Genomic DNA, 26,452 nt, shown 5'->3' on the forward strand with positions numbered 1-26,452 from the left:
GACTGAGCATTACCTTGTGGCAGTGGCCCTTGGCTAGCCATGCTAGCCATATTTCCCTTGGCCCTTGGATTGCTCGGGGCATTTCGAGGTTAGGGGTATATTTGTAACTTGTTGTTTACTTGATTTCTCGTCTTGTCGGTTCCTAAATTTGACTCGACTTATGACGCTCGGTTTTTGACGTTCTAAGCTCGGAATTCGACGTCTATGTTCGTAATACTCTAATGACTCATTTAATCCTTCGGATTAATTCATCGTTTCGGTTTAGTCAAGATTAAGTTGTAATATTAATTTTGCATTAATATTACTGATCGGAAACGACCTTCAGCTAGGCATTCTGATCACTTGATCTCATTGAATAATTAGCTTTATAATAATTTCAAACCCTCTATCGAAATAATACACTTGTTCAAAGGACACCATTCCTTTAAATTTCCCACTTGTCGTTCTGAACAAGTGCGCTATTAGTGTATAGCCTATTTCCTATATCAATTAATGTCTCTTCATAACTCTATCAAAATAATACACTTGTTCGAAGGACACCATTCCTTTTAATTTCCCACTTGTCATTCTGAACAAGTGCGCTATTAGTGTATAGCCTATTTCCTATGTTAATTAATGTCTCTTCATGAACTATAAGGTAAGATTCTTCGTCTTCCTTATTACGTCCAGAAGTGTTTCTCGATTTTCGAGTTCGATTGTCAATAAGCAGATGATTTCTAAAATCCATCTGAGCACGGTCATGCATTTTCACAGTCTCGCTCTTCGAGAGGCTTTGTAAACAACAAAGACATCATCCCTATTATTAATAGGGGGACATTCCCAATCTCGCATTGTTAGCTTCCCTGACTAGGAGTACCTAGCCGCCCGAGTGTTGCCGTTAATCCCTATGTACGGCAGACGTTTGACAACATCAAAACGGACTAGTACTCAAATAAGAGAACTTACAATGAGAAATATACTTATGATGATTTTAAATCTCTTAAAGTATTCTCAGAGTTCGATCCGGTATAGTTCCAAACAAATACCTGTACAAAGGATTTATGACAATCATGTCCTTATAGCACAAGAAACGGTGCTAGAAATCATACTACACACTAATCTCAAGTAGTCATTAGTCGTCCAACATTTAAATGACCTTAATCAGGGATAATATTCGATTAAAATATTCAATGTTCACTATAGGTGTTTCTTTATCTAAGACATTGTCTTGATACCCTATTTTAAAAATCGAATGGACTCATCATTTAATTCTAAACCACAATTAAATAGAAATGGAGTGATAATAATTTGCAGGAAATTAATCTACTCCAAAATGGAATGGTTCAACATATTGTTTTACATTAAAATCCTCGAAATTAATTAAAACACATAAACAAGGAAATCAAAGCCAATCTTCAACGTGCCTGATTCCCATTGCCTCAATGTGATTGTTGTGTTTCACTTGAGGCAAAAGTTTAGTGAGTGGATCGGCTACATTGTCGTCCGTTCTAATCTTACAAATTCTGATTTCACCTTCGGACTTCCATTCCCTTATCATGTGAAATCGCCTCTTGACGTGTTTTACCTTCTAATGTTCCCTTGGCTCCCTAGCTTGATTAAGGGTACAACATAAAGTTCACCAACGAACTTACGAATCCAAACTGCCTCCTTAGCTACTTTTAAAGCTGCCAAGTATTCGACTTCAGTTGTAGAATCTGCAGTTGTGCTTTGCTTAGCACTCTTCTAACTAAACGCTCCTCCATTTAGATAGAATATGTACCCTAACTGCGACTTGAAGTCGTCTATGTCAGTCTGGAAGTTTGCGTCGGTGTATCCTTTAACAACCAAATCATTACCACCACCATAGACATAAATTTATCCTTGTTCCATTTCTGGTACTTTAGGATATTTGGTCGCAGTCCAATGCGCCTCTCCTAGGTCTGATTGGTATCGGCTCGTAGCACTCAAGGCATACGATACATCCGGCTTAGTATATATCATGGCATACATGATCGATCCAATAAGCGAAGCATATGGAATTTGGTTCATCCTCTCTCGCTCATCAGGTGTCTAAGTACTCGCCACCTCAATTCGATCGAAGCACTTTGATTTTCTTGCCCAGCTGATTTTCCACTTCACTCTGAAACTCTTTGAATTTCTCAAAAGATTCAGATTTGTGCGACATGAGGTAGGCATATCCATATCTACCATAGTCATCTGTGGAAGTGATAAAATAGCGATGACCATTCCTTGTGGATGTACTCATTGGTACACATACATCCGTGTGTATTATGCCCTAATAAGTCACCGGCCCTTTCTCCCGACTTGGAGAATGGCTGCTTTATCATCTTGCCTAGTAAACATCCTTCGCAGTTTTCAAACGACTCTAAGTCGAATGAGTCGAGAATACCTTCTAGTAGAAGTTTCTTGATGCGTTTGATGTTAATGTGGCCAAGACGACAATGCTACAAGTATGTCTGATTTGATTCAAAGGTCTTAGCTCTCTTGGTGGTATCATTAACATTTATCTAGTCACATTTAGAATGTGTGATCTCATAAAACATATAAGCAAGACATTTAAAACAACCATTGTTAGTCTTGTGATCAAAATAACCCGGCGTCCAACGCCATAGATCAAAATATGTTCAAAACATAAGAAAACAAGAATTAGTTCTATTACAAGCCAAACACAAATAATGTGCCTACAAGCACGACGGAAAGACCATCTTCATTGTCCGCTCATAGTCGCACATCCACTTGTGAAGCTCTCTCACTTGGTCCTTGAAAATGGGAGCATAAAGTGAGTCATACATGGTATCCAATACCTATGATAGCTTAAGTGTTAATGAAGATACCTGAGTTAGATGAAACATTCCTCTTTTCTTCTTCCTTTTGGAAGATCTTGCATTCCCTCTAATAGTGGCCTTGCCAACCACAATGGAAGCATTGCATCTTTGCCTTGTTCTTGAACTCCTTCTTCTTTGCTCTCAAGGGCATTTTGGTTGCTCCAAAGGAGTTGGCTTTGCGAAGTAGCTGCACCACATCTCTTGAAGAGTGTGACTTCTTTCCCGCAGTTATATGCATCCTAAGTGTATCATAGCCCGAGTGGAGTGAGGCAAGCAAGATATAACTTGCCATCTCATCCTCCAATGGGATTCCGAGAAGCTCCATGTGCTTGAAGAGCCTAGTCATTCTAGGCACATGAGGTTAGAGGGGCATATCGGGTCTCAATTTGGTATTGTAGACCCTTGACAAAAGTCGATACCTCTCCTTAGCAAGGCAACCCTCTTCCGGTGGCTTTATCGTAATGTTTTAGGGTGACCTAGTCACATCAAACACAAGTGCATCATAGTTGCCATTGAGACTCTTGGTGACTCTCACATTGACAATGTCCTCAAGTGCTTTAAGGAACATGTTCGGAAAATAGAAGGAGCATTTTTCCTTCCATTCTTCCGGGATGGAATTAGCCATTAGTTGTGAGACTTTCTTACAATCGGAAGACCATGCATCATGAGCTTCATCACTCAGGATTCCCTTTGAGAAGAAGCTTGGAATGGGATTATCAAGAATGTACTCCATGGAACAATTTCGAAGAGTTTTCCGGAGTTCCTTTTCCCATTCCTTGAAGTTGACCGAGTTTATTCTAAAAGCCAACTTGTTTGGGAGTTCCGAGCACATGAAGTTGTCGTTGTTATTAGTTGCAGACATGATTCTACAATTGAAAGAATTTGAAATGAAAAACCATTAATAAATCTAATAAGTTTGAAATTTAAAGCATACATGCAAATTTTCAATTTTATTGAGCGTTTTATCCACACATTAAATTTGTCCCTTTTAGGCGAGAATAAAACGATTCCAAGATCCCAAGAATCAAAAAGTGATTAAGCATGCTTTGGATTGTCTTAATACTTAATATTTTAAGGTAAGCAATTCGATTGCTAATAGCTCTAAGCTACGCTTGGTTCGATAAAACGTTGCATCTAATGCTATCTTGACGTTTATCTCTATTGCCACAACATCCAAGGACTCCATACTGATATCGTTGAGTTTAACCAAATTCAACTTGCATACCTAATATACCTTACGTTCCTAGGGAGATAGTGATGCCTTGCTTTGGCATAGCCCATCACTATTCACATTAGTTGGGTAAGTGTTATCTAGGAATGGCAAGTTTGACTCAATTTTATAGAGACCTAGGGTTTCTATATTGGTTGATTTAAGTGAACTTAATTAATCATCGCAACATTCGAAATACTAAACATGCATCTATCATATCATTCATATATAATCATAATTATATATAAAAAACATAAGTAAAAGATGCATTTGGCAACTAGCATGACCCCTTGAGTCTTCAAGTCTTCAAGGGTCTTCATCACATCATCTTGGCCTCGTCTTCTAAGAATCACCATCTTCGAGACATCGCAATTAATAATGCAACTACTAGTAATATGCCATTTTTATAAAACCTGTGATAGAATATTCATTCCATTCACCTATTCATTATATGTGAATGGCCCATGCATTTTACAACGTAAAGCAAGCAACAATGCAAAATACGCGCAAACTAGTAACTAACTTATGTGGTTAATCCAATTAACGCGCCTAATTAAAACTAGTCAAAGTTGTTAACCGATTATGTGATTAAACGCAATAAAATTAGCACAACTAATTAATGAAGCCCCCACTAATTCGCATCCAACGTAATTAATCCAATTAATTAAGCCGGTTAACCCAAATTTTGCCAAAACTATTTTGCAAGTGCCAGAAAAACCGAGGCTAGCCTCGTTTTAATAATTAAATAAAATAATTAAAACGGCAAAAATCGCAAGATCGCATAGCCCTTCGATGCCCGAGTGCCTAGCACCAAGCAACGAGGCTTGGTTTTCTAGGCTCGATGCTCAGCTGCCTTGCGTGGCTGCTGCCCCTTGCACATCTACTTGCTGCGCCAAGCATGTGCATGTGGCTGACAGCATCGCACCAAGTGTGTTATGCTGGCCACACCAGCATGCTTGAGCGCACACAAGTTGGGGCCTCAAAGGCCTACTCTTGTGCGAGGCACACGCTGCCTAGCAGCCGTAAGCCGCAGCTCAAGCAAGCGCCCTTCGAAGCACCAATGCTCACACACCGTAGCTCACGCATGCATCAATGCAGCACCAAGCAGCGCACCAAGCTCGCATACATGCACCACAAGTCGCACATCGATGCACCAGCAGCCCTGCACACCTTGGCAGCCACATGTGGGTTGCGCAAGCAGCCCAGCTGGCCGAGGGAGTGCTCGGGGCTTGTGTGCCTCGATTTGCGTGCTCATGACTTCAGGATTTTATCCTGATTTTGGCGTGATATAAAACTAATTTTAAATTATTTTTAGAACCAATATTGAGAAAAATGAAAATAAAAAAAAATCCAACTTAAATAAATTCAATTTTTAGTGCACAAACCAAAATTAATTCAAGAACCATTCTTTAAATTATTTTTGGCTCAACTTGATGCTAAAAAAGATGAGGGATATTCTCATAATTAATTTAACCAAACTTAAATTAATAATGAGATTTGGCAAAATTAAAGGGGTTGGAAAAATTAAACACAATCATCCAATGAAAATTTTTCAACTCTAACTTGTGTAAACTTGAAAAGTTACATCTTCTAATATGAAGATTAATTAAAATTCAATCACAGGTTTGAACTTTTAAGACTTTAATCAACTCAAAAATGATTAAATAAAAAATTAGTTCAACATGGAATCTAGAAAGTAAAGTTCCAACCAAATAAATAATTAAAGATTGGATCTTTAACACTTTAGGGGCTTTAAAATTACAAATTCACCATAAACATTCACACTTGAAGCAATTAATTTGCAAAATTGTGAAATTGCAAGTTTATGTGAAAAATGAACTCTCCAAATTAAACACCAAATATGACTTTATAAACATGCTTAATAAGGGTTATTATTGTAGTAGATTAATGATGTAACGATACACATAATCTAACGTTAACATGCCATAATTAATCATGGTTTAAAGATTTAAAATTTTTCGTCAAAAACAAAAAACCCCTCGAAAAACATGTTTTTAGGTGGATTTTGGCTTCTGGACAATCCTCAAAAACGGTCAAAACTTAATTAGAACATAGATTCCACCCAAAATACACTACTTTTGGATCGAAATTTGGCTTCTTTAGCAAAATTAGAATTAAAACGAGATTAAAACTAATTAAAACGAGCTTCTAATCTAATTAGAAAGCAACACTAGAAATAAAAATCTATTTAAAACACCTTAATTAATTATTAGTTATAATAATTAAATGAGCGTGACTCCGATACCGCTCTTAGGTTTCTTAGTGTCCGACACTACGCGGAATGAAACTATCCCAAAATCGGCACACAAATATATAAAAGTAACTAAACATGCATATAAATTAACAATCACATAACTAATTAAAAGATAGAAAAAGAAAAGACGATCATACCCTTGATGCGTGCTTCGCTCTTTCCTAGAGCTCATACTTGAAAGTGACGAGCTTCGCAAATGCGCAAGCCTCCAACGGCTCTCACCCTCGAGACCCGACCCGAACGGCCCCTACCCCTAAACTTAGTCAGGGCTAGACCAAAAGTATTAGAGTATTAGAACAAAAGTGTTCTCATTTGTGGAGATCCTTTCAAGTTCACAACTCAAGTGCCCTTTCCCAATGCCAAATGATTACTATTTATAAGTAAAGGAGCCCTTGAATTCCAATCTCCCATCAATGTGGGAGAATTAGTGAAAAGGTATTTATTCAATTTAGTTTAATTCAAAAATCAATTAAAATGCAAATGAATCAACAAATAACAAGTGTCAAGTGGAGAGCAAGGGGTTAGGTAAGGACAACATGAGGGGACCATTCACCCCTTTCTCCCCAAGCAATCCCTCAAAAAATCAGGCCAACAAGCATGTGCTAGCTGGCGGCCTGCCTTGGTAGCCAAGGCAGCCTCGCTCGCTGGCGCCTAGCACCATGGCTGGGCCTGCCACCCAACCCGCATATTCGCATGCACAGCCACCAGGCCACGCACGCAATGTAAGCTGCTGTTGTGTGGCTTATGCTAGGTAGCGGCTAGCTACTGTGATTCTTGTGCTAGGCTACGCCCAGCTAGCTGCTGCGACCATGCGTGAGGCCCAGCAAGCACTTAAGTGCTTGCTAGCCTTGCGATGGTGTGGCTGGTGCTCCTAGCTCGCCTGGCATATGCAGTCAGCCATGCTGGCCTTGCGATGCGCGCAAGGCATGCTCGACTTGCCCTTGGCCCTCGGATTGCTCGGGGCATTTCAAGGCTAGGGGTATGTTTGTAACTTGTTGTTTGCTTGATTTCTCGTCTCGTCGATTCCTAAATTCGACTCGACTTACGATGCTCGGTTTTCGACACTCTAAGCTCAGAATCCAACGTGTATGTTTGTAATACTCTAATGGCTCATTCAATCCTTCGGATTAATTCGTCGTTTAAGTTCGGTTACTCAATTGGGTGTGACCCGAAGGGTTCAGTCAAGATTAAACTGTAATATTAATTATGCATTAATATTACTGATCGCAAACGGCCTCCAGCTAGGCATTCCAATCACTTGATCTCACTAAATAATTAGCTTTCTAATAATTTTGAATCCTTTATCGGAATAATACACTTGTTCGAAGGACACCATTCCTTTCAAGCCTTAGGTGGTCGTCCTATTCCCCATACGTAGAATATGGACAGTTTGAAAAAAAAATTATGTATAAATTTTTTTATACTTAGCCAAAAGTTGTATATACAACTAGGTCTGCACGACCGAGCAATGTAATTAAAGCCGTACGACCAAAAACAATGTAATTTTGACAATATTAATGAAAAAGTCAAACTTTGTTATTTACTTTGTATGCTTTCTTATTGATGAGCAAAAATGCCGCTTAAAATCAGAAACAAGGGTGGCTTGCAGCATAGCAGCTCGGCCCCTGACAAGAACAGAGATGAAAAAGCAATGCCGCCTAAAATGAGAAACGAAGCTGCTTGCCAAATAGCAGCCCGTCCTCTAGAAAGGGCATGATCAAGTGGCCGAGTAAAATGCCTAGCAAGGGCATCCCCCAGCCAGGCAACTAGGCCATATAGGTCAAGATGTTAAACACTCCATTCGGTCCTAGAACGGTAGGATGGATGAAATATAGGGTAACCCAAAAATTGCCTAAGGTATTTTTACCCAAAGGGCAAGGGCATACCTAGGAATCCGAGCCCAAAAAATACTTAGAAATAATCAAGTTGAGATAATACTTGAAATCTCATGAGTGCGTCCAACAGATAGTATCAAAGGACAGCTCAGCACAAGCCAATAAAGTGGCCGTCTAACTAAAATTGATTCGCATTCACCTAGTCCAAGGGCAATCATTATTATGATTTGATTAACTTACTAGTCGTCATACCCTTTAAGGTATAAAATCTACTAAGTTAATCGAACCCCTTTATGTATATGGACTAGGCGAAATGCCGAATAAAGGGGCATACCCCCAGTGAGAAATAACTCATTCGTACGCAAAAGCAAATAAAAGAATGAAAAATTTCTCAAAAACTGCTAAGTATGGATGAAAAAGAAGAACTTTATAAATTAAAGTCGTGCAAAATAGACGGCGAAATAAAAAGTATATTGCAAGACCACTCAAAACAGGTGGCTAAAGATAAGATTGTTCAAAAACAAGGAAATAAAACTAAAGTACAGAAAGCTTTAAAACAGCAGCTAGAGGACCTAAGCTCTTCATTTAGCTGGCTTAACATCTTTGGTAGGCTCCTCCTTGACCAGCTTCCCATCGCCAGTCGCAGCTTTGGCAGGCACCTCCTCGGTCTGCTTCTCCTCACTGGTCGGCTTCAACTCCTTTCCATTATCATCTTCCTCGACTTTAGAGTCAGAGGATGTCTCATCAAACACGGGAGGGGGCTTGATGACAACCTCGGCCTCCTCCTTGAGGCAGACGTAGTTAAGGTGCTTAGTGAAGCGCTTATCATAGTAAGCCGCCTCGCCCTCCTCAACCATTAGGGAGAGGGCCTTATAGAAGCGGCTTTTCAGCTTTTCCTCGGGCATGTGCTCTATATGGATGACCTCTGCAGGGTCAATCAACCGAGGAGCCTTCAACTGCACGGACAAGTCTGCAATGGACTTGTTCAAGCTCTCAACCTCAATTTAGATGGAGTCTATTTGATCCAGGGTCGTCTGAAGAGCTTCTTGGGACGAGGTCAACTCGCTCTTCAGTTTCTCGGAGGCTTCAACGCTATCCTTCCACTGAGAGGCGTTTGCGACCGCCTCGTCCCACTTACTGAAGCGCCTGCCTGGCCTGCTGCTCCCGTTTAAGTGCATCGCCAATCTTGACGATGTCCTCATTCTTCCGAGCTGATTTCTCGGAGAGATCTTTAAGGGTTGTCTCGTAATGGATCTTCTGCAAGGCCAGGATGCCGGTGTTCTCGTCTTATATCCGATTGATGGTTGTCTTGATCTTCTCATTCTCCTTATCCTTCCAATCCAAAAAGGCACTGACTTTGAGGAAGATTCGCATCCGGACGAAAACAACTCAAGAAAAGCAAACTAAGAAAATAATCTAAGCATAAAAGCAGAAATAAGCTTAGTACTATTAAGAAACGCTACCCCGGCGTTACAGTTGATCATTGGGACAAGGAAGCCCTCATTTATGCCGCAAAATTTATCCCGCTGCTCTTTAGGGACGGCCCGCTTCATGGCCTCCCTAATAGATTTCCAGTCAGCGCCTGTGAGCGACTAGTTAGGTAGCTTCATGTGCATCTCCTTAGCAATGTCTGCACAAAGTAAGGAAGGGTGTTAGAGTAATCAAGCAAGTTCATGAAAAAACAAGTAAAATGGCGTACGGATGTTCAACATACCGTCCGTGAAAGATGGAGGAGATGGAAGGTTGAACAAAAGAGGGGGCAGCGGTTGATCCCCTCCCTCTTGAGTGCGGCCGAGTTGCTCTTCAAGCGACTGAGAAGAAGCTTTCTGCCAATTAGATTTGTCTACCACCTCGACATGCAGAGTCGAGGCCGAGTTGCCGGTTGTTTTTTACGGGGACGACTTACCCCCATTGTTCGCATGGACGGACTCATCGTGAACCGCCTCAATTTGTGGATCCACGGGCTTGGAGACCCCACTAGGTGACAGCTGGGGTAGCTCTCCTTTAGAGTGCTTTAAAGCAGTCAGTGGCATGACCTTGGCCGTCTTGGTGGAAGACTTAGCCTTTGTGGTTGTTGTCTTCCTGGCCGTCCTTAGAAGCAGAAGCTGGCTGCTTTTGCTTCGACCGGGGAGTAGGAATGGCCGCCTGAAAAAAATGAGTTAAAGTCAAATAAAATGAAGCAATCACCCGAGCATAGTTGATAAGGAACCCCTTCACAACCCACCAACTCGGCATGAAGGCAAGACAAAGTGCGTCGAAGTGAAATGAGGAAGAATTCTTCTTCCAACACACCAGCTCGGCAAAAAAAAAAAAAAAAAAAAAAAAAAAAAAAAGAGAGAGAGAGAGCGAACAGATTGTCAGTACCTCCTTAGCCTGGTCGTGCTGCTGTTGGCGGAGTTTGTACCGCATTATGTCCAGTTTGGACATGTCAACCTCCCCCTTCTACTCAGGATCCAACATTCCAAGAGCTATGTCTGAGGAAAGAAAAAGAAGAGAAGAAGTGTTATAATATTTTCATGTTACAAATAACATTCGAACGACTAAGTCACAAGGTTCCACCTTGAGGGTAGTTCTTGTATAGGCCATAGGCTGACATGCATATCGGGTTCCTAAGACACACGGCTAGCGGGATCCAATTGAGCAGCAAAACGACCGTCTTTTCATCCCTAACTACCTTCCTGACTCCGAAGTAATCCAATTGGTGCATGAAATCAGGATGGACAGGCGGCTTGCTAGGTCTGTGCTGCCCGTGGCCGAGCTGAATCGGATCGACATTAAATTGATTCATTCCCAAATTAAACTCTTCGTCACTAAACAAGTACTCCCTCTGTTTTTTATTTTAAATACATCACAAACTCTTCGTCACTAAACAAGTACTCCCTTCGTTTTTTTTTTATGCATCACTTTCCTTTTATGGGTGTTCGTTTTTTTAAATGCATCACTTCCATATTTGGTAACTTTGTACTATATTTTATCATTTCCCTCTCTTACTTTAAACCCCCATTTAAATTATTTTATCATTTCTCTCTCCTTCATGGTACCCACTTATATAATAAAAATATTTACTCCCTCACATTCTTTCTCTTTCATGGTCCTTATCTAACTTTTACTATAATAAATTATTGACCTATTATATTACTCTCTTAAAACTCCGCGCATCACCAAGTGGTGCAAATAAAAAAAACGGAGGGAATATAATAATATATAAAATTATTAATTTGATAAAGGATTTTTTGACTTTTACGACAAAAAAAAATCAAAAAATTGTTTTTTACCACCAAAACATCTAAAAGTTTTATTTTACCACCAAATAAAATTCTACATATTGTTTTTTACCACCTACCGTCAAGAAAACTGTTAAATCTAACGGTTTGAAAAAAAAAATCTTTGATTTTGTGCGCAAAACATGTTCTTCATAGGTTTAGGGGGGAATTTTGGCCCTATGGGTTGAGGTCAAAATTGAAAAAAAAATGATCAAAAATTCCTCATTTTGCGCGTTTCACGCAAATCTAGGTATTTTTTAGTAGGAAAAACGAGCCATTTACAATCAATTTTTGTCAATTATGACCTTAAATTAATCCCAAAGAACCAAAATGCCCCTCAAAACCCCTGAAGACTATGTGTTTGGTATGAAAATCGAAGCATTTAAAAAATTCCGTTAGGTTTACCGGTTTTTTTTACGGTAGGTGGTAAAAAACAATTTTTAATTTTTTTTTTGGTGGTAAAATAAAACTTTTAGAAATTTTGGTGGTAAAAAACAATTTTTTTGATTTTTTTTTTGTGGTAAAAGTAAAAACATCCTTTAATAAGTCTCCTTAAAAATGTGGGTTTTAACTAATCCTTTTGATAAATTTTCTTTTAAATTTTAGGTAATGAATAAATGTATTATAACTAGCGTTTTTGTGGATGTTTGACGTCGAAAAAACAAGAGAAGGGGTGGTTTCAGGGTGGGGGAAAGTGGAGGGGGTGGTTTTTTCTAGGTGGGGTGGGGATGGGGATTTCGACGATGTAGGTGGGACGGAGCCTACTAGAAAGGTCGAAGGAGTGGGGAGGGAGTGCTACCGGGAGGGTTGGGGGTGGTGGCGTGGGGGTTGGGGTAGGCTGGGCCGCTGGTTTTTTTAGTTTTTTATATAGTTCCTTTTTTTTTCAGCCAATCACTAAGTGACACGTAGCATCTTAACCTATCAAAACTAGTTACCAAAAGGATAGGGACAAATAGAAGATAATGTCTTATTAACGTGGGATCATTAGATAATAATCCAAAGTTGGGATTATCGGAAACAATTTTTCCTTAATTTTATTATACCACCAACTATTTTTAAATGCATCAAAATTATCCACAATATTGCCTAAAACCTCCTTATATGATGTAATTGTGGGCCCCAGCGACAAATTTTTTTTGATTATTTTCTTTTTTTACCGTAGATTCTTCGATTTCTTGATTGCAAATCCAAATTATAGAAACAAAACTCAAAACTAGGCACCTAGCTTATTCATGAAATTGGGGCTAATTTTAATATGGTGTTCCTCCATTAATTAGGGGTTTTAATTGAAATTGGAGACTTTTTTATAGGATTAAGTGATTAAATTACGAAATTTGGGCCACTTTGCATGAATTTCATGTTTTTTTTTATTAGTTCCAATATAGATATTACTAGATGAAGCCCGTGCAATCCACGGTTTGTTTCTATTTTTTCAAATAAAATATTTTACTAATTATATATTTATCTAAATAAAATTTGTGATATTCACTTGCTTACAACTTTAATTTTTTATTATAATATGAATTGTAAATTTTGTTTTTCTTATTTAGATAAAATTCCTAATATAAAAAAGATAATATTTTATTTCACAAAGTTTCATGTGTGGCTGGCAACCGTGTGGTTAGGATTACTTGGTCAGGGGTTTCTTGGTTGGTAAAGGGTTACTCGATTGATCAGGGGTTACTCAAACGGTCAGGGGTTACACCATATGGCCAACCACACATGAAATGCGCTAATTTTACTTTCATAATTAATATAAAATTTTAGATCTAAAATAAATTGCAATTCTTTTTTTCATTGGCTAATATATAACACTTTCCTATGTGACGATCAAAAATATCTTGAAAAAACTCTCATTTACGTAATTTTTGTTAAAATTTATCATAATGTTAATTCCATTAATCGCCCAATTAAGTCATTTAATTTTATTCATGATAATTTTTTTAAATTAATAATGTTATGTGTGCTTTGATAAATTTTTTTTATTATACTCTTACTTAGTGATTTTAAAAAAAGGAAAATTCTCAACGGCGTCCCCCAACAATTGCTACGCACCAATGGTAACCCCCTTTTTTTAAGATTATACGAAATGACCTTAGTTATCTTTTTTCTCCTAATGATGACATTAATGATGGTGTTTTAACATAAAATTAAACCATGGTTAACCAAAATAGCGAAATGACAAAAATGCCCCCTTTTATTTGACAGATTTTATTTATAAAAAAATAATAATAATTAAAAGAAAAAAAATCAAAGCCCCCAGTCGTCGGTTAGCCCTTATCCAGCGACATCAAGGCCGAGAATTCTCCCCATTGCCACCTCCACCTCTCCTTCTCCGGCGACATCAATCCCCTTCCCCTCCCTATTGCCACTCTCCTTCCCTAGCAACCCAACCCAACCCCCGAATCCTAACAACCACTCGAAACCCCAGTTCTCTCTCCTCTGAAACTCAAAAGGGGTTTCGTTGTGGTGGCTTTTTTATTTATTTATTTTTTTTTATATCAACAAAGTGCGAATTTCGATTTGGATTTTTTGATCTATATTTATGAATTGCGGTTGTGGTGGCAGTTTGAATGTTTTGTAGGTTCAGTTTTAGTGGTTAGTGGTGTTTTGATCTGGGGTTGTGGTGAGTTCGAATTTGAGTGGGTTTGTGGGTTCATGGTTGCTGGGTATGTGGGTGTGTCAGGCTGGGCGCGCGGTGATGTTTCGTGGTTGTTGATTGGGTGGGTGTGTCGAGCTGGGCGCGTGGTGATGTTTCGTGGTTGTTGATTGGGTGGGTGTGTTGGGCTAGTGGCTCTGTTTTGCGGCTGCCACGATGTGAGTTGAGGGTGTTGCAGTGCTTGGGGAGAGAGGTGATTGGCTGCGTGGGTTTGTGAGGTGGTGCGGTGTTGAATAACAGCGAGTGAGTGGTGGAGGTTTGTGGTGGCAAAATGGTGGAAAGGTGAGGTGGGATTGAGTGGTTGTGTGGGCTGGTGTATGAAAGTGGGGTCGCCAGCAGGTGGTGGGAGACAGGTGTGGGCTGGGTTCTTTGTCGGTAAAGGGGTTGTGCTAGCTGGGAAGGAGGAGGGGAAGGGGAAAGGGTGGTTACCGTTGGTACGTAGCAGAAGTTGGGGGTCGCCTTTAGTAGAAAAAAGAAAAGTAGTGTCATTTTGTATAATCCAAAAAAAGGGGGGTTACCGTTGGTACGTAGCAGAAGTTGGGGGTCGCCGTTGAGAATTTCCCTTAAAAAATTAATCTTACGTGGCATAATCCTATTGTACCGTTTAAAAAAAAGTAATCCTACGTGGCGTTTTTTATTATTATCCTACGTAGCGCTTTAAAAATGCTAATCTAACATGGCATAATCCAGTTGAAGCATTTTAGAAATATTAATCTTACGTTGCGCTCTAATAAGTTTTAAAAATTAAAATCCTAGGTGGCGCTCTAAAATCTCGGGAAAAAACTCCCATATATATATATATATAGATAGGATCATATGAGACCACCCCCCTTATGTGAGAACCCAATTATATGTGAGGACATATTACAACCGTTGGATCAATTACATCCAACGGTCATAATACAACCCGGTAACACAAAACAAATTTATTTCAAATTTATTTCCTGCGTTTTTTCTCTCTCCTCCTTCTTCTTTTTCACTCAATTTTCTCTCTCCTCCTTCAATTTCTACGATTTTCTACTCTGTTTCTCTCTGATTTTTCATCACAAGCTCTTCAATCTTCATCAATTCTTCGTTAATGTGAGTTTATTGTTTATACATTTGCTGTTTTTCAATTAATTTTAGGTTACATTCATTGTTTATTTTCGTTTAATTTTTTCTGATTTTAGCTCATTAATTTTAACATGCAATGTGTCGATTATGTTTTAGTTTGTTTTTTTTTTGTTGATTTTAATTTTTTTTTCGTTTTCTTGAGTAATTTATCAAGTTATTTTTAGTTTTATTTTGTCTGAATTTAGGTTTTACTAAGTGTTCTTGCTTTTGTTTTGTATTTACGAAATTATGTTGTGGTTTTGTTGAAATTTTTGCTTAATTTTGTTGTGATTATGTTGTTTATTTTCGTTTTGATTTTCGTTTAATTTGTTCTGATTTTAGCTCATTAATTTTAGGTTACTTTGTGTCGATTATGTTTTAGTTTTTTTTTGTTGATTTTAGTTTTATTTTCGTTTTTTTGAGTAATTATCAAGTTATTTTTAGTTTTATTTTGCCTGAATTTAGGTTTTAACAAGTGTTCTTGCTTTGGTTGTGTATTTGCGAAATCATGTTCTAGTTTTGTTGCGATTTTTGCTCGATTTTGTTGCGATTATGTTGCGTTTTTGAGTCACTAGTGAGCATTTTGATGCTAGTTAGAACTATGAACTAACAATTATCATAATGAACTAAAATAACATGTCTGCTCATAGATTTATAGTAAAGTAGCATATGGTCACTGTATATCAGATTGATAGAGGAAGTAGTCTCTCCACCATTGCAGGGAAAAGGCTGGATTACTTAAACTAAATTACCCTACCCAGATGGAAGCCTCTTTGTAGGGGCTTAGCTGATAAAATTCTCTTGGGTTGCCCAAATCCATAGATAAATAGCTAGGACACATTATCAACTTGGACTAATTTACTATCCCCTGTATTTATAAGTATTTGATTCAGCCTCTTCGTTTCTTCAGTATATATCTTACTTGTTTAATGAAAGTTCATTTGTTTAAAAAAAAGGTGTAAAGTTATGTGGGATACAATGAGACAAAATACAATGTTTAGTATGCAGTTGTATTTGGAACAAGTTCATAAACAACCAAGTTTGGTGACTAACTTGGGTTCTTATCCTACCATGGACTCATGGTCAGATATGAACTTGAACTTGACAAATTCAAGTGTAGAAATGGGATCATTTACAAGATTGTTCACAGATCATCAATACATTAGTGAGCACTTGTCAGATTTTGGATCTCCACGTTCCTCACAATGCATGGAAACTACCTCTTTGGGTGATTATGACTTGATACAACCTGAGATTGACTAAACTGTCCCACATCCATCCTTGCTTTCCACCACACGGATCACCTACCTCACCCTGATCCTTTTCTATCTCTGCCCTCCCACTGCCAACCCTCCACCCCTGACCTCTTTCTATTCCCCTCCCTACCGACCTCCACTCTCCTCCACTAGACCCCTTTCTCTTCATTTTTTTTTTTCATTTTTTTAAAGATTTTTGCACAAGAGTTTATTTTTTGTTGAGTTTTTTTATTTGAGAAATTTCTGAGAGTTTGAGTTTGTAGGTGATTTTTGACTTTAAGTTCGATTGTGTTACAACATGCTAGAGTAAATCCAAGGAATTTAGTGACTTTTTATAAAGGATACAAAGAAACTAAGGAAATGTAATCACAAATTCACAATGTGAGTTGAAACAAATTATATCTAGTGAAAATCAACTACCTATGCAGTCTGCACTAACCCCCTACCAGATAATAATGATGGCCTAGACAGCTTGTCATCCCTTCCAACTCACAACGCATAGGAAACTACCTCTTTGGGTGATTATGACTTGATACAACCCGATATTGACTTGCAAGGTAATAATGATATTGGGGTAGATTCCGATGAGGGTGAAGATGACGATGTAAGAGTTATGAAAACAGATTGAAATCGCTTTTGTTTAGCTACCACCCCTACCTCCCCCCCCCAATGGAAAACAGATTGAAATCGCTTCCGTTTAGGACATAATTTTCTGATATTTAGGATCCTCTGTTTCTTGTTATAAATGTGGTGAACCCCCCCCCCCTTCCCCCTCTTTATTTCTCTTACAAATTTTCTTCTTAATTTGATTTATCCTTTGTTTTAGTTAACTTAGATTTATTTCGTGTTTTTTATAACAGTGCTATGGATTCTTCGGATCCTACTGATCCTAACAATGCTAAAGATTATACGTATGAACATTTGGCAAGGATAATGTACGTGTTTTCTTATTTCCTCATTTTATGTTTTATTATTAAATGCTTGTTGATTTAATGAATTATTATAGAATTGTTTGCTCATTTGATAAATGAACAATTAACTATTTGCTTATTTGGTTAATGAGCAAAAAACTGATTGCTCATTTGACAAATGAGCAAACTAATGTTTGCTCATTTCACAAATGAGCAACTAGCTATTTGCTCATTTGACAAATGAGCATCTATGTTTTTGCTCATTTGTATAAAATTAGCAACTAATTATTTACTTTTTTTTTATTACTTTGTATGAGCAAGAACTCTGCGGATGTTGGTTCATCAGGGGCTGTTGCCGATGTAAGTTCATCAGGGGCTGCTGCTGATGTTGGTTCATCAGAAGAGAAGCTGAGTGAAAAGAAGTAGAAGAGAATCAGATTAGTTACTACTAAGGGTAAGGGCAAAAAGGTTGAAAAAGGAGTGAAAGAAAAAAAGAATGTGAAGTTTGAGGATCCTGATGGTGAAGATGATGTTGATGAAGTGCAAGGATCAAAATTTGTTGTTTATGGGGCTTTTTGTAATAGGATGTCGCCTTCATCTGTCGTTAATGTTTTTAAGAAGCTTTCAGAAGATCAGTTGATCGCGATAAGAGCTATAGGATTTGGGTCCTTGCAGTTTTTGAAAGTGTCCCAACTGCCTTTGCAATTGGGTTTTTGGTTGGTTAAGCACTTTGATGCTCAGAGTTGTTCCTTGAATATTCTTGATTCCGAGCCTTTCAAGATTACAGAACAACATGTACATGAGGTCCTAGGGCTACCAGTTGAGGCATGGAGATGGATGCAAATGTTTTTTCAAAGGATGATAAAGTCATTTCCCAATGGAAAAAACAGTTAAAAAAGAACTCATTATCTGTCAACATTGGGGAGCTTTCATTGTATTTGAATAACCAATAATCAGATGGGCCAATGTTCAAACGTAATTTTGTAGTTCTTTGTGTTTCCACTTTAATGTAAGGTAGTCTTTTCATTTTCATATTGCTCATTTTACTTTCATTTTGATAATTTTAATTTAATTTTGTTCATTTTACTTTCGTTTTGCTCATTTTTGTTCTTGTTTGATCATTTTAATTTAATTTTGTTATTTTGTGTTAGGAGGACAAAACAAGAATGTTAATCATGACATTCTCAGATATTTGACAAGTGTTGATAAAACCAAGGATTTAAATTGCTCGAAGTTTATCCTTGATTCTCTTGTGAAGGCGAAGATGAAATGGGATGAACTTCCTACTCGATACTTTCCAAGATCTTTATTATTTCTTATGGTATTCCTACTCGATACTTTTCAGAATCTTTGAACTGTTTTCTCATTTTAATGAGCAAATGAACTATTTGCTCATTTGTCAAATGAGCAACTAAGTTTTTGCTCATTTGTTAAATTAGCAACTAAACAATTGCTTATTTGACAAATGAGAAACTAACTATTTGCTCATTTGTTAAATGAGCAAAGAATTGATAAATAACTATTTGCTAAAAATATTATATCTTATATGTATATAAAAGTATCATTACAATTTTTAACAAGAAAATACACATACACATACTCACACACACACACACACACACACACACACACGCACACATACACACACACACACACACACTCACACACACACACACGCACACACACACGCACATACACACACACGCGCGCGCGCGCGCACACATACACATACACATACATATACACATACACATACACATACACATACATACACACACTCACAACCTGTAATAGAATCTGAAATCAGATTCAGAAATTAGTTTCTGAAATGAGAATTGTGTTCAGCTATTTAATTGAAATGTGTGGGTAGGTTTGTGTGGGTAGGTGGCAGTAAGAGTTAGGGCTGCTATTTTCTAAGTTTATTCCATTTTTTATGTATTAATTGTTATTTATTTGTTTAATTTTAATGTGCTAATTTTTTCTATCTTACTTGTTTGTAGCTTTTATATGTTGATCAATTTGTCATTAAGGAAGTTAGAGCCAAACGAGAAACTCCAATTCTTAAAGGTCGGACAACCAATATGTTGTCTACTCGTGAGAAATTGGAAATTTTTAAGGGGAGGCTTGGACTTTTTGATAAAAATCTGAAGCTTTTTGGTCCTTCTAGCAGCAAACAACCAAAAATGGTATTTCACTTTCAACCAATACTTAGCTATTCTATGCCTTTGGTATTGCTTGTACAATTGAATTGGAACAAATTTGTGTTTAGGAAAATGATGCAATGTGGCGTTCTATATGGCACATCAATATACCTCTTAAATCAGCAAAAAAGTATTTTTGAACTAATTTTTGCTCATTTGCTAATAAGCAAGCAATTACTTGCTCATTTTTGAAATGAGCAAATACTTTTTTGCTCATTTGATAGATAATCAAATTATACAATTGGTTATGTCTTATAAGAATGCTTGGTTTATATTTGTTAGGATATTTGCTTTCAACTTGTTCTAACTTACAATTTTTTTGTTTTTGCTTGATTTTAGGAACAATCTGATCCAATTCGTACAAAAAATGAAGAAACTGAACAAGATCCAAAGAAGGTATTTATTTGAGTTTTCTGGAAACTTATATTAATTCTTTGCTCATTTTTAAAATTATTGAGTGTTGGATCACTCATATTGACATTATGACATTCCTAAAGAATTACATGATAGTAGTCAGAAACCTGTATTTAGGTTGTTAGTTGGTTTAATTGGAAACATGGAAGGAACCTGTCTCATTTAATCATGAGCCATAAGCATAAGATACTAGTTATAAACCTTTTTGCTAAAAATCTTACCCACAAGACAAGTAGTAGAGGACATCCTAAATGAGCAATTACTTTTTTGCTCATTTGTCAAATGAGCAAAAACTTCAGTGCTCCTATGTAGTTTAATTTGCTCATTTTTATATGACTTTGCTCATTTCACATCCACTTTGCACATTTTATATTTACTCTTTTCATTTATATTCATCTTATTATGTATCTTTTTTTTTTTTACAGAAATACCTTATGGAGCTTGCAACAACATCTACAAATCTAGTCTTGGCATACATGGATTTCAGTCAAAAACATGAAGCTGCCGTCAAGTATTTTCCAAACAATGAGAAGATTCAAAAGCTGAAGGAAGATCTAATAAGCATTTGTGATGAGCACAAGATGAGCTCTAAAGCTTTGACTAAAGATATTCCTCTCTCATTCAGCCAAGATGAACAGTATTATTGGCAAGATCCAGCTGTAATTGAAACTTGGGATAGGTTTTCAAATATTTCAGGCAATGACAAGCATGGTGAATCTACAATCAATGCTAGGGTTGATCAACTGAATGAATCAGAACCAATTGATGTTACTAAGATTGCTGCTGAATGTGTTCAAATAGCAAGTGATATATGTGATGTTGAAGCTCCATCCGTTATCATACAGCCTAGGGCTGCTGAACATGTGTTTAAAAAACTTGGAGAGTCAAGTATGAGATATAGTTTAAGAAGTTCAGTTGCCAAAGGATGTGGAACTCCTTCATTCAGCTTCGGAATCTCTTCCCAAGAAACTGATTCTCAGGAGAAGTCCCCTAGTATTGCACCTACTGATGAACCTGTAGTTGCTCCTATCAGTGCACAAGTTGGTGCTTCTAAATCAGCTGTTGCTGCTGTTGCTGATGCTCTGAATGCTCAAGAAGATCCAATTGCGCTTAAGAGAAAAGGAGATGCTGAAAAGGAGATGCTTTGAAAAATCGTTTGTAAGTATTTATTCAATTTTTCAGTTCTGGAAATTGGCAACTGACCTTATTTTTCTTTCTTAAAACAAGTCTAGCTCTATATACTCACTTTACATATCTACGATTGAAATTATTTTAACTTCCATAAATCTTATATGTAGTGATGCAGGGTTTTTATGCGAGGGTGAGCCTGATAGTGAAGTAATGCTATTTCAACTTGAAATGATAAAAAATCAGAGCAAAATTCATGGCGATATCATTAATGCATGGTCTACTGTTCTGAATTATAATGAGCAATATAGAGATTTCAATTCTAGTGGACGTTTCTTTTTCAGTCTTAATGCAATTGTAAGTTCAACTCGTTCATTTTATTTTGTTTTATTTTGTTCATGTTCACTTTGCTCATTTCATATAATTTTTTATATTTGAATGTAGATATTGTTTTGTATTTGCAAAAACTATTATTAGTTCTTTGCTCATTATTTGAATGTAGATATTGTTTTGTATTTGCAAAAACTATTATTAGTTCTTTGCTCATTTGTCAAATGAGCAAACTATTCAATGCTCATTTGTTAAATTATTCTTGCTCATTTGACAAATGAGCAAAAAATAAATACTGAACTAATTTAAGTCTCTTTTTGGATACTAAATAACATAAAATCTTTTGATAAAGTATTTGAAATATAGAACTAATTTAAGAAATTTGCCTATTATAGTTATCTTCAAGGCATAATCATGTCATGGTTGTTTGTTTGCACTTTGTAGTGTATTGTCTTGTGTTTGCTCATTTGTCAAATGAGCAATTAATTTTTTCTCATTTGTCAAATGAGCAATTAATTTTTTGCTCATTTGCCAAATGAGCAGTTAATTTTTTGCTCATTTGTCAAATGAGCAAAACCTTCACTGCTCATTTGTCAAAAAAAATTCAATTTACTCATTTTATATGACTTTTCTCATTTCATATTCACTTTGCTCATTTCTTATTTACACTTTTCATTTATATTCATCTTATTTATGTATTTTTCTTTATGTATTTTTTTAGGATTGCCTTTTTCAATACGAAAGTGACTGTGCTCAAGAAAGGAATAAAATGTTTTGTGAGGTTGTGGAGTTGGAATTCAGCAAAACAATCATCCCAAAGAAAGATATTGAGCTTTTCTTTTTCCCAGTATTTGAAAAAGATCATTATTATTTGGTATGTTTTAACACCACCACAAAGCGTGGTACAATTAATGTTATTGATTACAGTGAAGGTCCTAGAGAAAATAAGAAATTTCTTAAATCTGGTATGGCTCAAGATTTTGTTAGATTATTTTAGAAAAATGATTAGAGTTTAGTTGTTTATCTTGATCTTGTTCTACTTGTTCTGACTATATTTGTTCTACCTGTTTTTGTTCTTATTTTAACTTATTTGTTCATTTTCAGAATTGTGCATTTTCATATTTCAAGGATGGTGAAGGAAGTATACAAAGTGTTGTTTTGTCAAAACAAATCAAGTCTATGGAGTCTGTACTGATTGATTTACTCTGGAAGTCTTCAGATGATGATCATTTGCATTGTGGTGTTGCAATGACGAGGCATATGGAAACATATATGGGTTTGCAAAAGTGGAATTCAGGTTTAAAGAAAAATAATGTAAGTCTTTCGCATTTCATGCTTGTTGCAACTGAGTATTAAATGTGGCTATGTTCCTCTCATATGAGTATTAAATGTGGCTATGTTCCTCTCATATAAGTATTATAAATGTGGCTATGATCTAAAAGTAGCCTTGAGCTCTATTGTGATTTTTCTATATGCATCCCAATAAGACATACCAACAGTATTGAATTCCAGGCAGCTATTGCCAGTATATCAGCACAGAACAAAACTCCCACTGCACTGTTTATCCATTTTTATTTTAAATGCAATTTAGGTTAAAATTTGTGATCAGCTTGTTGATATTCATGCATGAAGCCATTACTTACCCTATACTTACCCTAAATTATTGCTTCCTTTTTTCTCTTTACAGGCCATAATCATTGAAAAACTTCGTTTGAAGTTTACCTTCTCAATTATTTCAAGTGAAGTAAATACTGTTAAACTTGTTAAACAATTGCCCAAAAGAAAAAAAAAAGGTTGAGGAACCAAGTGATACTAAAGAAAGTTAGGGGCAGCAATCCAAAAGAATTCAACGGAGAGAATTGAAGACTGAAGTTGATCAATTGTTATGATGTTCTTAGGATTTGTATAGAACAATAGAAGTGTTAGTTTTATGATGTTCTTAATGGGACAAATGTGACAAATCTTCTTAGTTTATCAAATGTTTTTATGATGTTGTTAGGACTTTCTAAGTATAACTTTTGCTATGTCAATGTAATGGATATCATTTTCTAAAAGTTGATCTTATTAACTAAGCTGTTGGTCATTTGTTAAATTACTAATTAACTATTTGCTCATTTGACAAATGAGCAACTAACTATTTGCTTATTTTTTAAATGAGCAAAAAATTAATTGTTCATTTGCCAAACAGAGTTAGTATGTAATTGTTCATTTCCCAAATGACCAAATAAATATTTGCTCAATTGACAAATGAGCAACTAACTATTTGCTCATTTGCTAAATGAGCAAAGAAATGTTTCCTTATATTTCAAATGAGTAACTAATTATTTGCTCATTTGAAAAATGAGCAAACTAATGCTTACTCATTTCATAAAGAGCAAAGAAATGGTTGTTTATTTAATGTATGATTGAAGAAATGTTTGCTCATTTGACAAATGAGTAATTAACTATTTGCTCATTTCAACAAAATTAAAAACACAAAATGCTAAATCTTATATTTATATTAAAATATTAAATTGTATATTTGTATAAAAGTATCATTACACTTTGTTTGGACAATTTCTAATATCATGATGACTTAATTCACCACTACCTCTACATAATCTCTTCTTTTTCTGGTTTTGTTCTACAGCCTTTTCTTTTTCTCCCTTCGGCCTTTTTGCACTTCTACCTCTTGTTTCAACATTTGGCACATCAATCTCAGCCCCTTTCTCTTTTGAAGTCTCTTCATTTGATACATGACCTCTAGTCCCTTTATTCTTTGAAATTTTTGAAGGTTTGACAATTATTTCAGTTGGCACACTAGCTCCAATCAATAGTTCAATGTCTTGTCCTTTGTCGTTTGCACTTCCAGCTGTTGTTTCATTATTTCTTGGAATCCTCTTAGCCTCCAAATCCTTTCTTATTCCTTGAATCAAAAGGTCTTGAATATCTTCATCATTGCCTTCTGCCAAACTTACACAAGTGTGTATCTCTGACCATACATCATTTAACAATTTTTTCTTGTCAATTAAATTAGCACATTGCTCCAACAGGTTTCCACCCAAGTCAAAACTTGGTTTTTTCAGTGCCATAGTAGTCCATCTGTGTAGCATATACTGCTCAGGAATGGTTTCAAACCTTTTTGCTTTCCAAACCCGAATCATATGTCTACATGGAATTCCTTGTCTATAAAATAGCTTGCAAAAACATGTGGTGTAGTTAGTTGGATTAACCACAACATCAAATGTTCTAATCCGATTTCGTTCACTTACTTTTGCAACTTCCAATCCATTTTCTTTCTTCAATTCATCAACACCACAAGAAAAACAAGCAATTTCAACCTCATATTGAAATTCATAAAAGACAGAGTTAGTATATAAATGTGAGGCATGCTTTTCTATCCCTAGTGGTGTTTTGCACTCAGGATATTTGTGCTTTGAATCATTATCATTCTGACCTTGAGTGTGTCTCTGGGCATCAATTGCAGCTTCATATCTCAAGTAAAACTCAACAAGTGACACATGAGGATTGATAAAGGAGTAGAAAAAGTTATTTTCACTTTCAGATCTTGATGTTGTACGCATTATTCCTCCAAGGAACACATCTCTGAAATACGCCGGAATCCACTTATCCCTTATCTTGTACATATAACCTAACCACTCATGATCTTCCAAGTGGTATTCAACCATCACCTTGTTCCATTTTTCTTCAAACTCAGCGGGTTCAATTTCAAGATGCCAAACGCAAGCACATATGTTTTTTTAGGAAACCAGTTTCTTCTTGCATGATTGATTTCTCCACCTTATCTGGTAACTTTTTCATTATGTGCCACATACAGAACTGATGTTCAGTCTTCTTAAACACACTTTTAACACCTATTTTCATTGCTGGATCCTGATTCGTGATGATCATACAATTAGGTTCGTTCCCCCCCCCCCCCACTGCCTTGAGAAATGATCTGAACAACCACTCAAATGACACAATATCTTCCTTTGCTATGAAACCAGCAGCAAAAGTAATGCAACTATTATGATGGTCAACCCCTGTAAATGGAGTAAACACCATGTTGTACCTGTTTACAGATACAGATTAAATTTTAAATGACCAAATAAGTCAATGCTCATTTGACAAATGATCAAATAATTTACTGCTCATTTGTCAAATGAGCAAATAACTCGATGCTCATTTCTGAAATAAGCAAACAATTCTTTGCTCTTTTTTCAAATAAGCAAATAGTTTAATGCTCATTTTGTCAAATGAGCAAATAACTCATTGCTCATTTGTGAAATAAGCAAACAATTCTTTGCTCATTTGTCAAATGAGCAAATAATTCAGTGCTCATTTGTTAAATGAACATGCAATTCAATGCCCACATACAAACTCTTATTACAGAATATTAGACTTAAGGCGATATTCACTTTTCACATTGAAATTAGCAAACAATTTGATGAAGTTATTAAGTTAAGCCATGGTTATAACATAAAAATGAATTGTGATTATTATGTATTACCTGTTGGTTTGGTATATGGTATCAAAGGATACCATATCACCAAATAGAGCATAACTCTTTTTACAAAGGGGGTCTACCCACAATGCTCTACAAAGGCAATAATCTTCATCCATCTCAAAATCAAAGAAAAAAGCGTTCCACATTAGCTTTTTGTTGGTAAAGTTATCCGCAAACATTTGAGCATCACTTCCTTGAATGTAACTTTTAAATCTCTATGAAATTTTTTGAAATCTTGCTTAGATGCACCAATGTTATCATAACCTCCAACAATTTCCTTCATCATTCGAAAAGTTGTAACGGGACCAATATTCACCTATTTAAAGAACAAAACAGATTGTCAAATGAACAAATAATTCAATGCTCAACAATTTAATGCTCCTTTTTAAAATGAGGAAACAATTTAATGGTCATTTTTCAAATGAAAAAACAATCAATACTACATTTTTGACCAAATGTAACGGCATAATAAAGGCTAATACAACGGTATTTTAATTGTCGTTGCAATAGAGTAGGCTATTGCCACGGATTTAACACTAATGTTCTTAAAGGTAGAGCTATTGCCAC

At 36.3% G+C, this 26,452-nt stretch overlaps 1 protein-coding gene across 1 annotated transcript; it reads right to left on the reverse strand.

The window, feature by feature from the left end:
- Nucleotides 1-22,853: 22,853 nt before the first annotated feature.
- On the reverse strand, nucleotides 22,854-25,067 carry LOC110706088 (protein FAR1-RELATED SEQUENCE 5-like). The gene is made up of 3 exons (XM_021884005.1): nucleotides 24,720-25,067; nucleotides 24,068-24,677; nucleotides 22,854-22,951 (listed from the first exon to the last, which is right to left on the reverse strand). Exons 1-3 carry the CDS (start codon nucleotides 25,065-25,067, stop codon nucleotides 22,854-22,856), a joined length of 1,056 nt encoding a protein of 351 aa, XP_021739697.1.
- Nucleotides 25,068-26,452: the final 1,385 nt, after the last annotated feature.

The sequence above is a fragment of the Chenopodium quinoa genome, unplaced genomic scaffold (genome assembly GCF_001683475.1).
Source record: "Chenopodium quinoa cultivar QQ74 unplaced genomic scaffold, ASM168347v1, whole genome shotgun sequence".
NCBI classification, from domain to species: domain Eukaryota; kingdom Viridiplantae; phylum Streptophyta; class Magnoliopsida; order Caryophyllales; family Amaranthaceae; genus Chenopodium; species Chenopodium quinoa.